Source organism: Panthera pardus, unplaced genomic scaffold (assembly GCF_024362965.1).
Source record: "Panthera pardus isolate Hobbes unplaced genomic scaffold, ASM2436296v1 HiC_scaffold_15, whole genome shotgun sequence".
Lineage (NCBI taxonomy): Eukaryota > Metazoa > Chordata > Mammalia > Carnivora > Felidae > Panthera > Panthera pardus.
In genome coordinates, this window is record NW_026526710.1 from 566,895 (window position 1) to 583,644 (window position 16,750).

The 16,750-nt window shown below is 62.1% G+C and overlaps 1 protein-coding gene across 1 annotated transcript in view; it reads left to right on the forward strand.

Annotated features, from left to right (window-relative positions):
* NCOR2 (nuclear receptor corepressor 2) overlaps positions 1–16,750 on the forward strand; it is a 212,555-nt gene that overhangs the window by 193,060 nt on the left and 2,745 nt on the right. Inside the window, 15 exon segments of the mRNA XM_053901929.1 lie at positions 1,019–1,373; positions 2,505–2,726; positions 3,140–3,391; positions 4,123–4,275; positions 4,401–4,450; positions 4,452–4,557; positions 4,647–4,851; positions 8,199–8,626; positions 9,803–9,952; positions 10,184–10,329; positions 10,806–10,999; positions 11,837–11,986; positions 12,589–12,737; positions 13,283–13,336; positions 16,302–16,523. Of these exon segments, the coding sequence (XP_053757904.1) occupies positions 1,019–1,373; positions 2,505–2,726; positions 3,140–3,391; positions 4,123–4,275; positions 4,401–4,450; positions 4,452–4,557; positions 4,647–4,851; positions 8,199–8,626; positions 9,803–9,952; positions 10,184–10,329; positions 10,806–10,999; positions 11,837–11,986; positions 12,589–12,737; positions 13,283–13,336; positions 16,302–16,523 (2,836 nt within the window).

Sequence of the window (16,750 nt, forward strand, 5' to 3'; positions counted from 1 at the left end):
ACAGCAAGTGAACGGCAGTTGGTGAAACCCGGATGTTCCTCAACTGCAACGTCTTTGCTTCTCGGCGTCCCGTTTCCCCCACCAGCCTGCTGCACCCCCGCGGCCCCGGCTGCCCAGGAGGCCCCAGCCCAGTAGGGCACGATCAGCTCCCGTTGTGCAAGGAGCCGGTAGTGGAAACCACCGTCCCTTCCCATGGTCAGAGGTGGCCGGACGGAAGGAGGACGGACGGTGGGAACCGTCCCTGGGGCTGCGTGGCCGTGAGGCAGACGGGGCTGGGAAGGGTATCCCGGGAGGGCGACCCAGCTTCCCTTGGGGGGAAGGTGCCCGATGCCCGGAGAAGCAGTGGGGACGGTAGCCACCGCCAGGGGCCTGGGTGAGACTTGCCCGTGGACCCCAGAGGAAGGCCAGTCTGACTCTACAGTATCCTCATTAGAAGCAGGGTATCTCTTTCCCTTTCTTACGGAAGTGACAAAAACGTCCGTGAGTAGACCCAGGGTTCTGTTGCTTACAGACGCCGGCCCCCGCCGTACCCCGGGTTCCCAAGGCTGTGTCAACAGAGCGGGGGCTTCTCCGGGGCGGCCAGCCTGCACTGTGGTCCATGACCCCCTGTTTATTCAGCTGCCCCTTCTGGCCGGAGAGCAAACAGACCTCAGCCCTGACCTCTGAGCCTTGGGCTCCAGGCGGTGGGACTGGGTTTTGCTGCTGAATTTCCTGGAGTGACCTCGAGTGGGCCGGCGGGGGGAGGGGGTCCCAGACCAGTGGGAGGAGTGGGGGTGTCGAGGCTCCAGGGGCCGACGGAGGGTCCCCGCTTGCTCCGGGCATGGCTGGCCTGTGAGCTTGGTGGCCCTGGGGCCGGGACAGGGACAGACAGGGCGGTGACCCGTGCGTTCATGTCAGGCTCAGCAAAGCCCTTCGTCCCCCTGCCCCTGGAGGCGTGAGCCGTCGCTCCTGCTTCGTGGCCGAGAAACTGAGGCTCAGAGGCGTCCTGCGGCCGGTGCTCACACCCCTGTCTCCCCAGGGCACCCCGCTCAAGTATGACACTGGCCCCTCCTCCGCCGGCTCCAAAAAGCATGACGTGCGCTCCATCATCGGCAGCCCCGGCCGCACGTTCCCGCCCGTGCACCCGCTGGACGTGATGGCCGACGCCCGGGCGCTGGAGCGCGCCTGCTACGAAGAGAGCCTGAAGGGCCGGCCGGGGGCAGCCGGCAGCTCGGGGGGCTCCATCACCCGGGGGGCCCCGGTCATCGTGCCTGAGCTGGGCAAGCCGCGCCAAAGCCCCCTGGCCTACGAGGAGCACGGGGCGCCCTTCGCCGGCCACCTCCCACGCGGCTCGCCGGTGACCACACGGGAGCCCACCCCACGCCTGCAGGAGGGTACGTGGGGGGTGGGGGGGGTGGCGTGCGGGCACCGGGTGGGCTCCTGCCTCGGGGGACTGCCTCCCCACCCACCCTCAGCTTAGGCTAGAAACCAGGGGCACCCTCTGGCCGGCGCGTACTTGCCACCTGCCGGGCCCGTGGCTTCCGCCCCCAAAGTACGCTTCGATTTCTCTTCGTCTCCCTGCCACCCCGAGACCACCGTGATTCCCCACCCGGGGGGCCACCGCAACTCCCCTCCTGGCCTGCTGTATCCTGCACCCCGGATGCCGCCAGAGCCGTCCTTTGAAACATTCACATCCCGTCACGCCACTCTAATGCTTAAATCTTTCTAGCGATTCCTCACTGCATTTAGGGGAAAAAAAAAAATCCACCTTTTAGCCACGGCCGTGAGCAGCCCATAGGACCTGGCCCGGTGTGCTGTGCACGCCACGGTCACCACATTCCTTTATCCACCACAGGCCGGGCCAGCGGGTTTCCTCCTCTCTGTTCCTGAGTGTGCACGGGGCCTTTGCACCTGCTCTCCCCACTGCCTGAAGCCCCCCCCACATGCAGAGTGTTACCTAAGTGGCTTCTTTTTGTCCTTCGGGTGTCTGTTCAAATGTCGCATTCTTGGGAAGGCTTTTATGACCCTCCCCCACTATTCTGGTCACATTTTGAACGTCCCCCGGAGCGTTTATCTCGCGGAGATTTTCGCTTGAAGACTAGCGGGTCGCTTCTCTCCAGCATTAAGTGCACCGCGTCAGTGTGGTTTCCTGCCTGTTGTGTTGACGGGGCCAGCTGCATTTCTTACGACAGTGCTTGGCCTGTAATAGAGGCTCCATAAATATTTTCAATTGCTTGAAGTAAAAAAAGGAAGGAACAAATGAGCAAAAGAACAAATAAATGAAAGCATGAATGAATGAGCTTTTTAAAAAAGAACACAAACACAGCAGCAAATGGGTAAATGAAAGAACACAGGAACCGGAGGCAAAGAGACAGGTGAAGGAGGAGGTCTGGTCCTTGCATCCCCGAGAGCCGCCCCCCTCAAGTGGCCTCCCCTAAATGCTGGCCCCGGCGGCCCCCGTGTTGGGGGCCGTGACAGCGGTGGCACAGAGGTCCAACGCCACCCCCCTTGGCCTGTCCCCACAGGCAGCCTCTCATCTAGCAAGGCATCCCAGGACCGGAAGCTGACGTCCACGCCCCGGGAGATCGCCAAGTCCCCCCACAGCGCCGTGCCTGAGCACCACCCCCACCCCATCTCGCCCTACGAACACCTGCTTCGGGGCGTGAGCGGTGTGGACCTGTACCGCGGCCACATCCCCCTGGCCTTCGATCCCACCTCCATACCCCGCGGGATCCCTCTCGATGCAGGTGATTGTCTGGGACCCATAGACCCCCACAGCGCGGGGGCCAGGGACCTCGTCCCTGTCAGCCCCAGTTTCCTGTGGAACTTACCAGTGCCTTTAAAATTGAAAACGTATCAAAAGAGGCCGCAGTGCCTGAGTGTTTCTCAAACGGACGTGGTCTGAAAATCTGTTTAAAAGGATGCATCCCTCGGGGATCTTAGCGGTCACGCTGTGGATGCCCTTTAGGGGAACTTCGATCCAAAGAACGTTATCGATAAAAAGTACCCCACGTTGTCTTGGGGAGCCAAGGTTTTTCTGCGCGTCGCCCCTCAGTTCCGGGTTGTGGCTGGTGTTTGGGGGAGGCCGTCGGGTGCGCGGGCCGGGGGCGGAACGACGGGCGGGTGAGCCAGCCTGACCTCGCTCCCCTTCTCCCCGCAGCCGCGGCCTATTACCTGCCCCGACACCTGGCCCCCAACCCCACCTACCCGCACCTGTACCCGCCTTACCTCATCCGCGGCTACCCCGACACGGCGGCGCTGGAGAACCGCCAGACAATCATCAACGACTACATCACCTCGCAGCAGATGCACCACAACGCGGCGACCGCCATGGCCCAGCGGGCTGACATGCTGAGGGGCCTCTCGCCCCGCGAATCCTCTCTGGCACTCAACTATGCCGCTGGCCCTCGAGGTGGGTGGGGAGGGCACCATCCCGCGCCCCCAGAACCGGCCCCGTCCCTCGTCCGCCCGGCCCGCTCAGGAGTGCGAAGGACGCGGGTGTTCTCGCTGAGGCCGTGGGGCGCGGTCCCCCTAGAGGCCTGGGCGGTGGAACAGCCTTGAGAACGCACGCAGACCCGGCGCGGGGTTGAGAGTTGTGTGGGCCGCGAGCGTGGGGGTGGGGGTGTGTCTGATAGCGTGTGCGTTCGGATGCACACGCAGGAGGTGAGCGTGTGCCCGCGCGAACTCTCCGTAGATGGGGGTCCTTGGCCTGACCAAAAGAGATCAGAATACGAGGCTGTGAATTTCCGGCTCCCTCGACTCACAAACAGCCCGTGGCTGCTTTGTGAGTGCGTTCAAGTCGTCCTCTGGAAACATTTCTGGAAGGTTCTTTTCAACAACCAAGTACCAGTTAGGGTCCGTTTGGAAAAGGCAGTCACGCTGGGTATCTCAGGCAGTGGGGACTGAATACAGGGAGCCGACCGGAGCGGGTGGGAGGCTGGCAGAACGCAAAGGGCCAGCCAAGTGCGCGGATGCCCGCCACCGGGCACGACCGCCTCTGGGGTTTGGAGGTCAAAGGAGGTGGGACTGGGAGAGCCTGGCATCCGGAAGAGGGGCCCGAGGGGACCGGTGCAGAACCAGGAGGGGGCGCCCGGTCCCTCCGGCCCTTTGCCCACAACCCCCCGGCCCCACCTCCTCCCGCAGGCATCATCGACCTGTCCCAAGTGCCACACCTCCCCGTGCTGGTGCCCCCGACCCCGGGCACACCGGCCGCTGCCGCCATGGACCGCCTTGCCTACCTCCCCACAGCGCCCCAGCACTTCAGCAGCCGGCTCAGCAGCTCCCCGCTCTCCCCAGGTAACACCCCTGCCCCGTCCCATCCACCCCCCAGGTAACACCCCTCCCCTGTCCCATCCACCCCAGAGGACAGGCCCCGGCCCTCCCTGAGCGCTGGGCTGAACCACAGGACTTCTGGTCTCCAGGGGGTCCCACTCACTTGACGAAACCTGCCACCACCTCGTCGTCCGAGAGGGAGCGGGGAGCGCGACCGGGAGCGTGACCGGGAGCGCGACCGGGAGCGCGAGAAGCCGGTCCTCGCGTCCACCACCACCGTGGAGCACGCGCCCATCTGGAGACCTGGTAGGGCAGCGGAAGTCCCTGCCCCGGCCTCTGGGGGTCCTCACGGGCCACGCGACCTGTCCCCTGACCCCGCAGCCTGTCCCTGCCAGGTACGGAGCAGAGCAGCGGCGGCAGCGGCGGCGGAGGGGGTGGGGGCGGCAGCGGCAGTGGCCGCCCCACCCCCCACTCCCACCAGCACTCGCCAATGTCACCCCGGGCCCAGGACGCCATCCAGCAGAGACCCAGCGTGCTGCACAACACGGGCATGAAGGGCATCCTCACCTCCGTGGAGCCCAGCACGCCCACAGTCCTGAGGTGGGCCAGGTTGGCACAAGGGAGGGGACGGTGCGGGCGGGCCGTGGGTGCACAAGTGCACTGGTGGGAGAGAGACGGGAAGGAGAATGATGGGTGGGAGAGCAGGGAGGTGGATGGTGGGTGAATGAATAGGAGGTAGGACGGCAGGTGGACAGGCGGGTGAATGGATGATGCATGGGTAGGTGGAGGGAAGGGCAGGTGAAGGTGATAGATGGGTGAGTATTTGGGAGGGAAATGGATAGGTGATTGGGTTGGGATGGGCACGTGGAGAGAGAAATGGATGGGTGGGTGGTGTGTGGATGGTGACTGGGCTAGATGAGTGGGTAGTTGGGTGGATGGAAGGGTGGTTGGGTTAGACAGGTGAGTGAATGGATGGATGGAGCTGGATGAATAGATGGGTGGATGGGTAACTGGATGGATGTAGGTTGAGTGAGATAGGTGAGTAGGTGGATGGATGGATGGATGGATGGATGGATGGATGGATGGATGAGTAGGTAGGTGGAAGAATGGGTAGATGGTGAGTTGGGTGAGTGGGTGGATGAGTAAGTAGATGGATGGATGGGTAGATGGTGAGTTGGATGAATGGATGGATGAGTAGGTAGGTGGAAGGATGGGTAGATGGTGAGTTGGGTGGGTGGGTAGATGAGCAAGTGGCTGGCTGGCTGGCTGGCTGGATGGATGGATAGATGGTGAGTGGGTGGATGAGTAGGTGGATGGATGGATGGATGGATGGATGGATGGGTAGATGGTGAGTTGGATGAATGGATGGATGAGTAGGTAGGTGGAAGCATGGGTAGATGGTGAGTTGGGTGAGTGGGTGGATGAGTAGGTGGTTGGATGGATGGATGGATGGATGGATGGATGGATGGATGGATAGATGGTGAGTTGGATGAATGGATGGATGAGTAGGTAGGTGGAAGCATGGGTAGATGGTGAGTTGGGTGAGTGGGTGGATGAGTAGGTGGTTGGATGGATGGATGGATGGATGGATGGTGAGTTGGGTGAGTGGGTGGATGGTGAGTTGGATGAATGGATGGATGAGTAGGTAGGTGGAAGGATGGGTAGATGGTGAGTTGGGTGGGTGGGTAGATGAGTAAGTGGCTGGCTGGCTGGATGGATGGATGGTTGGATAGATGGTGAGTTGGGTGAGTGGGTGGATGAGTAGGTGGTTGGATGGATGGATGGATGGATGGATGGTGAGTTGGGTGAGTGGGTGGATGGTGAGTTGGATGAATGGATGGATGAGTAGGTAGGTGGAAGGATGGGTAGATGGTGAGTTGGGTGGGTGGGTAGATGAGTAAGTGGCTGGCTGGCTGGATGGATGGATGGTTGGATAGATGGTGAGTTGGGTGAGTGGGTGGATGGTGAGTTGGATGAATGGATGGATGAGTAGGTAGGTGGAAGGATGGGTAGATGGTGAGTTGGGTGGGTGGGTAGATGAGTAAGTGGCTGGCTGGCTGGCTGGATGGATGGTTGGATAGATGGTGAGTTGGGTGAGTGGGTGGATGGTGAGTTGGATGAATGGATGGATGAGTAGGTAGGTGGAAGGATGGGTAGATGGTGAGTTGGGTGGGTGGGTAGATGAGCAAGTGGCTGGCTGGCTGGATGGCTGGATGGATGGATAGATGGTGAGTGGGTGGATGAGTAGGTGGATGGATGGATGGATAGATGGATGGATGGATGGATGGATGGATGGTGAGTTGGGTGAGTGGGTGGATGGTGAGTTGGGTGAGTGGGTGGATGAGTAGGTAGGTGGAAGGATGGGGAGATGGTGAGTTGGGTGGGTGGGTGGATGAACAGGTGGATGGATGGATGGTAGATGGTGAGTTGGGTGGGTGGGTGGCAGGTTGGGTGGGCAGGTGGATGAGTAGGTGAGTAGGTTGTCAGGTTCAGGGATAGTCTGTGGAAAGGAGACAGACACGTAAGAGGGGGCTGTGGGAAGAGACTCTTCTGGTCTTCCCCCGACTTGGGGGAGGTGTCCCTCTTGCCTGGACAAAACCTAGGGGTTCTGTTAAGATGAGAGAGGCTCTTTAGGCCATGTGTGGCCCCCCCCCAGAGTCCAGTCACTCTCATAAGGGGGCCCAGGTCAGGTCCCCTCTGATGACACCCACCCCCCAGGACTGCGGGCAGAGCTGCCTGATGCGAGGGGGTGGGGGCTCCGTACTCCTCCCTGCCCAGAGTCCTGTTTGGAGGCAGGCGTTTCTTCCGAGGTAAAGCTTCTATTCATACGAGTACCGCCCCCGCCATTTGGCTGTTCTAAGTCATACCCACCCCCCAACCACAGTTCCAGTTGGGAAAAATGACAACCCCGTTTCCCAGAAGCACTGGCTTTGTCCTCACTGACTCAACTACTCAGCAGCTACACGAAGCGGGAGCACCTGGCTGCTTAGAGCAAGATCATGGCTCAGCACAAAGTGGTTTGTGCACGCTGGCAACAAGCCAGTTAGAAACTGTCGTGCGGGCATCGAGCCTTTCCCTCTGGCAGCTGGAGCGAGGGTCAGCAAAGGGCAGGGCATTGCCTCGTGGCATCACTGGGCTCGACGGAGAGGCCACAGGGCTGGAGTCAGGCCAGTTCACATCCAAGCCTCAGTGTCCTCATCTGCAAAGTGGGGATAATTACGTTTACCCCGTGAAGATCAGAGTGTACATTTGTGCATTCCTTCTCCCCAGCCGGTCCCCCCTGGGGCTTACGGCCTAGACCGTAGCAGCTGGGGAAGGCTGCTTGGAGGAAGAGGCAAGTGACCCTCAAGAGGAGGAGGGCCGGGGCGGAGTTCCGGAGAGCCTTGCTGTTCTCCCACGGTTCTCTAACCGCCCGCGCCGCCTCCCCTCAGGGCCTTTGCCCCTGTTTTTCCAACTCCTCACGTAGCTGTGTTGCGTGCATTTCCTCGAGCGCCCCCAGCAGACCCTCGCCCACCTGCCAGCTCGAGAGTCTCCCCCCATTCTCCGTCACCCTGACTTGTCGTTGACCGGTTCCCAGGCTCTGAGCGTGGGTAACTTCTCTGTTAACTTGTATATAGTCTGCTCAACCGGAACGTAAGGCGATTTTGTCTGGTTCATTCGCTGCCGTATCCTTCAAGGTCTAGAACAGTGTCTAGAACAGTGCCTGACCACGTACTAGGTGTTTAGTGAGAAGTCTTGGAACGACGGACTGAATGAATGAATACGTGAGTGAGCGAGTGAGTGAAGGCATGTGGGGTGGGTAAGGCCATGTCGGGAGGGCGGGTTCATTCTACGAGCAGTGGGGACTCATCAGGGTGCTGGAGTGAGGGAGTGGCCCCGCCTCGGCCTCCTGGGCCCCTAGTGGGGGCACTGCTCCAGCCCCCTGACCGCCTTCTCTCCTCCCCCAGGTCCACCTCTGCCTCCTCGCCTGTCCGCCCGGCCGCCACATTCCCACCCACCACCCACTGTCCTCTGGGTGGCACCCTGGACGGGGTCTACCCCACCCTCATGGAGCCTGTCTTGCTGCCCAAGGAGGCCCCAAGGGTCGCCCGGCCCGAGCGGCCCCGTGCGGACGCTGGCCACGCCTTCCTTGCCAAGCCCCCGGCCCGCTCTGGGCTGGAGCCCGCCTCCTCCCCCAGCAAAGGCTCCGAGCCGCGGCCCCTGGCGCCCCCCGGCTCCAGCCACACGGCCATCGCCCGCACCCCAGCAAAGAGCCTCGCACCCCACCACGCCAGCCCGGACCAGCCTGCGCCGCCCGCCTCGGCCGCGGACCCGCACCGGGAAAAGACTCAAAGTAAACCCTTTTCCATCCAGGAATTGGAGCTCCGTTCTCTGGGTAAGACCACCCTGACAGCGGCCACCTTCATAGACGCGATAATCATGCGTCAAATTGCTCACGATAAAGGGCCGCGAGAAGGAGGTTCGCTGGCCAACGACTCCCCTCGCGATGGTAAGACTTCCGGACCCGCCGCCCGCCCACCCCGTCTTGTGGCCTAAAGATATTTTCAGATCTCTGCTTTTTATTTTTTTCCCCCCATTTTACGTTGGTTTTGGTATTTTGTTTTTAAACGCGTCCTCGTCGATTGCACGCTATGATGACTATTCCTCAAGCTGCCGCCCACCCCCTCTGATTTGGGGGCGCCTCACCATTTCACATTGTTTTATCATGATATATATATATTTTTTTTTTTTGGATTTTTGCTTTTTTTCCTTTAATGAATGGATCTGTGATTTTGACTTCAACTGCGCCTCCCATGTCCCAACCTTTGCGCCTGTGTTTGGGGAGCAGAGGGAGTGGGGCTGCAGAGGGGCTCGGGCTGCCGCCGGCTGCCGCGTGGGTGAGTCAGCTTTGGAGGGCGCCCGCGAGGCAGACTGTCTGGGAGGGCAGGGGAGCGCACTGCTCTCCAGGAGGAAATGACCCCTGCACTCTGCTAGGGCCGTGAGGGGCTCTCGGGGATGCCCCGGCCCCACATGTCCTTGCTGACCTCCACCCTGCAGCCCCTGGGAAAAGAATAGTCCCGGGCCCGGTCTCCCACCTCTGGCCCCTTCTCAGGGGTCCTCTTTGTTGGCCCGGGGGGCTGCAGGGACTGTGGCCCAGACCGGGTCCTGGGACCCGAGTGTCCCTCCCTGGCCCCTGCCGCCCGCTGATCTCACTCCTGCACTGCCTTCCCTGGAGACTCGTCTTCCCCACGGCCCCCACCATCCGGGTCTGTGTTTCCCCCTGTCCCTAGGTCATCGTCCGTCTCTCGGCCTGTCTCCCTGTGTGTCCGTCTGCGTTCTTCCTCCAACGGCCTCTCTCTCTCACCCCACCGCCCCATCTCCCCCATTTCTCGATGCGTCCCCCGCCCCAGCCAGCCGGCAGCCCCTGGTCTGGTTCCCTTCCTCTATCCATCCGCCCGCGGCCCCCGTCTGATCTGGGGGCCCCAGCCAGCGGGCGGGAGGGCGGGCCGGGCGGGGTGGCCCTGGCCCCAGGTCCTGGCACAGACATGACCCGGGGCCTCGCCCATGGCAGGTTACCACGGCGGCAGCTACAGCCCCGATGGGGTGGAGCCCGTCAGCCCCGTGAGCTCACCCAGCCTGACCCATGACAAGGGGCTCCCCAAGCACCTCGAGGAGCTCGACAAGAGCCACCTGGAGGGGGACCTGCGGCACAAGCAGCCAGGTAGCGCCCCGCCTCACCCTGGCACCCCCCCTCACCACAGCCCTGCGAGACAGGGGCGGCCGTTGTCCCATCACACAGGCGGGAAAACCAAGGCCCCCTGCGGCCGAGGAATTGGCCCAGCCCCACGCTCAGAGGGCAGAGTCGGGATGCGGGGACCGCGCCCTCAGCCAGGCTCACGCCTCGGGTCCCCCCACCCGCCCCCCAGCCTGACCAGCTCTGCTCCGCCCGCAGGCCCCGGAAAGCTCGGCGGTGAGGCCGCGCACCTCCCACACCTGCGGCCGCTGCCCGAGAGCCAGCCCTCGTCCAGCCCACTGCTCCAGACCACCCCCGGGGTCAAAGGTCACCAGAGGGTGGTCACCCTGGCACAGCACATCAGCGTAACTACCCCTTCTCTGCCTCCGGCCCTGGGCGGGGATGAGGTCCCGGGGGAGGGGGAGGGTCACACGCAGCCTCTCGGTCTGGTGGGTAAACCGAGTCCTGGCAGACCGGACCAGGGAGGTAGGGCTGGCGTGGGCAGGCCGGTCAGGGATTCCAGACTCTCAGACTCAGATGCGGAAGCCACCCCCTCACCCAGCTGGGGAGCCTCTGGTGCGTGAGCCCGTGATCCGCGTCTCCCGCGTGCTGGGCATTGGAACCTGACCCGTGTAGGGCCCACCGCTTTGACAGGGAGCCCCCCATCCCGTGCACAGGGGGACGCTGAGGCTGCCGTGGGCGGGCCCTAAACACCCAGGGAGCCGGGAACCGAGCCGGGCCGTGTCCCCAAAGCGCAGCCTAGCCTTTGCACGCCCAGAAGGTTCCGGAGGGATGGCTGCTGCCTGACCCCTGCACCCCTCCCCCCACCTTCGGCCCGCAGGAGGTCATCACACAGGATTACACGCGGCACCACCCGCAGCAGCTGAACGCACCCCTCCCGGCCCCCCTCTACTCCTTCCCTGGAGCCAGCTGCCCGGTCCTGGACCTGCGCCGCCCCCCCAGTGACCTCTACCTCCCGCCCCCGGACCATGGCGCCCCGGCTCGCGGCTCGCCCCACAGTGAAGGGGGCAAGAGGTGAGCGTCGGGGGGGTGACCCTTGCGGTTTAGCTCCTGGGGCACCTCTGTCAGGTGCCTGCTGTAGGAGGGCTGAGCTCGGCCAAGTGCGAGGCCCGCCTGGTGTCCTTGCGCGGATGAGAAACTGAGGCTCAGGGAGACGGCGGGCGGTTTGCTCAAGGCCACGGTGCTGACAGATAATAGCTGACGCGTCCGTCACTCTGTGGGCTCCAGCCGCCATGTGTTAACCGGGATGCTCACCACAACCCCAGGAAGCGTAGGCGGTATTGTCCCCATGTCACCGGTGAAAGAACTGAGGTACGGAGAAGCGAATTCCTTCATCTCCGGGGACACAGCCAGTGAGTGGCAGAGCCGGGATTTGAACCAGAGCCGAGGGTGGCGAGCACAGCCTCCCTGCAGGCACACGTGCTCGCTTCTGGTTCCCCCGGGAGCACTAGGGCTTGGAGAGGAGAGGGCGGCCCCCGGCTCTAGGACGAAGGGAGCCACTCGAACGGGGGCACCACATGAGCGAGCCACAAGGGCGGGAAGGACATCTCTGGGGGACAGTGGGGCACCGGGCGTGCGCTGCAGCAGGGGTCAACTGACTACCGCCCGTGAGCCAAATCCAGCCCACAACCCACGAGCTACAGGTAGTTTTACATTTTTAAGAGGTTGTAAAAGAAGAAACACAGCAGAGCCCACAAGTGGCCCGCAGTGCCCGACACAGTGGCTCTCTAGCCCGTGCAGAAAGACTCAGGGGAGGGCAGAGCTGGGAGGGGGCAGGAGAGGGACACGTCCCCCACATCACTGCGGGGGAGAGAGCGCCGAACTCGGACCACAGACCCTCTCTCTGCTCAGGTCTCCAGAGCCCAGCAAGACGTCCGCCCTGGGCAGCAGTGAGGATGCCATCGAGCCCGTGTCCCCACCCGAGGGCATGGCAGAGCCTGGGCATCCCCGAAGCGCCATGTACCCGCTGCTGTACCGGGACGGGGACCAGGCAGAGCCCAGGTACCTCCGTGGCACCCACTCTGCCCCCGGGATCCTCATGACTCAGCCTCTGGCCCACTCGTGGCCTTGGCCCACCGCGGTGCACTTGGGGCTCCACTGGGCCTTTGTGTGTGGCTGAGAGATCTCAGACCCGCAGAGCAGGGGTTAACGGCTGGAGGGGCGTCCACGGCAGCTTCCTGTGCTGTGGACTGCACCTCCTAGCTCAGGCCAGGCCCCTGCTGCTAGCGGACCTGAGAAACCATGAGCTAAATGTGCTGCACCAATCGGGGGGGGGGTGGAGACAGAGAAGAAAGCCAGGTCCCTGGGTCTTGGGAAGGATGTGGTCTGAGCACCTGTCTAGTTCTTCCAGGGGCTGTTGCAGGTAGTCAGGGATGGCCCACCAGAGCAGCTGGGGCTCTCCAGAGACACCCTGAGCCCAGGAATAGGTGAACTACAGAGAAGATTCCAGGAGCCGTGGTCCCTAAGAGATGAAAGATGTAGGTATGGGGTAGGAGAGACTCAGTTCTGAATTTCTAAGGCAGGTCAGGTAGTAAGCGCCCCATCGTCAAAGGTATGCAAGCTCCACACTGAACAAACTGACCTAGGTTCTCTGATCCTCGCAGCAGAATGGGCTCTAAATCTCCAGGCAACAGCAGCCAGCCGCCGGCCTTCTTCAGCAAACTGACCGAGAGCAACTCCGCCATGGTCAAATCGAAGAAGCAGGAGATCAACAAGAAGCTGAACACCCACAACCGGAACGAGCCAGAATACAGTAAGCGGCGAGCCCACTGCCCTGGGAATCAGGGGCCCCCGTGGGGCTGGGAGCCAGCACGGTGGTAGAAACCCACGGGGTACTTGCCCGGCTCCCCCACTGGCCCTTCCCCGCGCATTCAGGGAGCCCGGCGGTCTCCGTCTCTGCCTCGGGTGCCCGCCGGGACAGAACAGTGCCTGGGTACGGCCGGCATTCGGCGAATACTCAGATGGGCGGGTCTGTGCGGAGCCCCTACTGGGAACCAGGGATTGGGGTCTTACCCACCCAAGGGCCCTGTGTGTCCCCTGTTCACAGCACTCACTGTGTTTGTGATTTTTTCCTCCCCACTTACGCGGTTACCGGAAGTGAATCCTAACTTAGCCTCCGCCCCTTAGCACAATGCTGGTTAGAATTGCAGCCTCCAGACCTGCTGACCCTGTGTACATTGAACAAGCTCCCGCAGAGTGCGCCTTGCCTGCACGAGACAGGGGACCGTGCGGGGGCGGGGGCGTTCCTCGGACCCGTAGGCCCGCAGGGCTTACCCATCTTGTCGCCTGCCTCTCCAGATATCGGCCAGCCCGGGACGGAGATCTTCAACATGCCCGCCATCACCGGAGCAGGTAAGTGTCCGGCCCGGGCTACACGGCCACCGGCCCCCTCCCTGCTCTCTCCGCCACCCCCCGTCATGGCTGCGCGCTGGGGAGGTTGGGCTGGGCGTGCGGGACCTGTGAGGGGACTCGGGGAGCGGGCGCAGCCTCGGAGGCCGCTGGGGCCCTCGCCCCAGCCACAGTCACGGTGACGGAGGGCCTCTCTGAGTTCAGCTGTGTCCCTCCCTCTGGACTCCGCAAACCGGCGGTGGGGGTACAGGCTCACACGGAAGGCGAGGCTTTGCAGGGAGTCGACACTGGAGTTACACCGCAAGGCCCCCTGGTGTGTTGACTTCAGGATTAGGGGCGCACAGCCGCGTGGAAGCACCAGTCCCTGCCGGGGCCTCGGGGGGGGGGGGGGAGACTGGAGTGTGACGGGGAGTGGGCGTGCGCTCGGTGCGCCCAGGCTCGCTCAGGGTCTGCCTGAGCGTTCTCCGAGAGAGAGCATTGGCTTCACTCAGAAATTCGAACCCCCCGGGGAGCTGAGGGAACAACGAAGACGGGTGACAGAGATGGGTGAAAACTCACACGCGTGTTTGAAACTCCAGCCCGCTTTGATGGTTTGTGGCTGGGGGGCCCCCGGGGTCGGATCCCCAGCCCCTGGTGGGGGCTGCAGTGTGTGTTTCCACTGCTTCGTGGCGGGGCTTTGTGGAATCGGCTTCGAAAGTCCGGTGAGAGGAGATTGAGCCCAGAGCCCACTGGGGACTGGCGCCTCCACGGGCAGGACCCTGTCTAGGGGGTTTGGAGGTGCCGGGGGTGTTTGCGGGGCTGTGGCCTCTGGGCTTTGTGCGAGCCTGAGGCCAGAGGAGCAGAGGGGAGATGGGGGGCCTTCCCTGGGGCCATCGGGGGCCTCGAACCCTGGGAACGTGGTGAGCGAAAGACCAGCATTTCATCCTCACTGGAGGTCATCAGGGCCTCCAAGTGGGGGGCTCACCCGTCTACCCAGAGACTAGACACAGGGGGCTTCGCTGAGCCTCGGACAACAGGCAGGAGACGGTTCGGTCGAACCAACGATATGGTTAGAAATGAATGTTTCCGGAACATTCCAAATCGTGACACAGGCACGAGACGCGTAGGCGTGTATGTACATGCAGAAATCCATGCAGTGGTGCAGCAAAGCTAAGACTTCTACGTAAATTCGATTCGGCTTTTTTTTTTTAAGCAGTTAGTCCACACACAAAAATTTCCCCAGACCCCGGTCTCTGCTGCTCAGCCCCTGCATCAGACTTTGCCTTGGTAACTGGAGATGGTCAGGCTTCCTGTCTGCCTGGCACCATCAGATCCGGGACCCGTGGCCCTGGGTGGAAGGCTCGGGAACATCTGTGATTGCTCACCCCTGCTGGAAATCCTGCTCTTTCTTGGAGAACGTGGCTTTTTTTCCACCTCTTTTTTTTTTTTTTTTTTGAAGTGCTGAGGAAAATGTGGCCAAGACGCAGCTAAAAAGGTGGAGAGGGTGTCCCTGGCTGTGAACAAGTTTGAAGCAGAAAGGAAGAAAAGAAAAAGAAAACGTAGGGAGCAAACAGTTGCTACGCAGAAGTGTGATTTTTATTTAAAAACAATTGTTAATGTTTATTTACTTTTGAGAGAGAGAGAGAAAGAGGAGAGAACCCAAGTGAGGGAAGGACAGAGAGAGAGAGAGAGAGAGAGGGAGATGCAGAATCCGAAGCAGGCTCCAGGCTCTGAGCTGTCCGCACAGAGCCCGACGCGGGGCTCGAACCCACGAACCGCGAGATCATGACCTGAGCCGGAGTCGGACGCTGAACCGACCGAGCCGCCCAGGCGCCTCAGACATTTTTAAAAGCCTCTGTGTCCCTCCCAGCCTCACAGAAGCCATCAGGGAAGTTGGCTGATGAGCTGGGGGTCGGAAAGACTCGTCCCCTGGCCACTTGGTATTCACACGGTCCACCAGAGTGGAAGTTTTGAAATCCATGCAGACAGTGCTCAAGGCCGGCAGGCGGGGGGGGCTTGAGCTTTGCTGGCTTAACAGAGATGCTGAGGAAGAGACACAAGCCCCCGGCTTGTGAAAGGCCCCGGAATGATTCACAAGAAAGATGAGAAAGGGGCAGGATACCTGGTGGATGGAAACAGGCTTACTTAATTCACGTGGCCGAGCGGTGGGCATCTGCAGGGGCCTGTCTGGGACCGGTCTGTTGATTCGACCGCTTTGTGAGCAGGTGGCCGGGCTGGGGGCGGTCGTGCATTTGTCTCCAGCTCTGCCCTGTCCCCCGCACGCACGTAACTGCATGGCTGCCTCCCCACCTCACCGTCCGTCTCTGCACCTCTCTCTCCTCGTGGCTCCCAGGCAGGGAGGGGTGGGGGGGTGGAGAGCTAGGCCCAGTGTGGGGAGAGGGGAGGGCGGGCGGTGGGGGGCTGAGGGTCCCAGGCCTCGCGGGGGTCACCTTCCCTGCTAGAGTCTCTTCCTCAGCCCCTGCCGGCCCCGGGCACCCCGAGCAGACCCCTCACACCCAGGACCAGGCTCTGGCTTGCCCTGGTTTCCCAGCTGTGTGTCCCCAGATGGGGCGTCCCTCCGATTTCTGCTGGCAGTAAACACACACACACGCACACACACACACACACACTCTCTCACTCCCAAGCCACTTGGAATTTTTAAAAAGATGCAGGCCCAGCTGGGATTCGGGGGGCAGAAGGGGCTTCCGATTTCCCAGAGGACAGGGTAGGAGAAACTGGGGGGGGGTGGTCATCTCGCCTCCCAACCCCCCCACCCCCGGGGCCCGAGTCCGAGGGAGCCGCCTGCCCCCGATCACCACTGCAGGAAAATAAGGGGGGGGATAGGGCAATAAACGTGTTGCTTTGGCGAAATGTGCTCACTGTGTATTCTCTCTTCTCCTCCCTCTCTCCCTCTCTCCGCTTCTCTCCCCCTCTCTCCGTTGTCCCCCTGGCCCCTCCTGGCCCCTGTGTGTGTGTGTCTCTCTCCCAGGCCTTATGACCTGCAGAAGCCAGGCGGTGCAGGAACATGCCAGCACCAACATGGGGCTGGAGGCCATTATTAGAAAGGCGCTCATGGGTAAATATGATCAGTGGGAGGAGCCCCCGCTCAGCGCCAATGCTTTTAACCCTCTGAATGCCAGTGCCAGCCTGCCCGCTGCTATGCCCATAACCGCTGCTGACGGACGGAGCGAACACACACTCACCTCGCCAGGTCTGCAGGCCTCCCCCGCCTCGGTCCTCCAGCCCCACCCGCCCCGTCCGTCCCCCTCCCGGTGTCATTAATCTCGCGCCTCCGCGTTCCTCTGACCAACCCCATCCAGCTTTGGAGCTTGTGACTGTATTTTTGTGTGTGTTTGATGTGGTTCTGGAGTCGGCTAATCCCAGGCTGGGCGGGCACAGCCCCAGCCCCCCCACCCCCTTGCCCACTGGGGCTGAAGG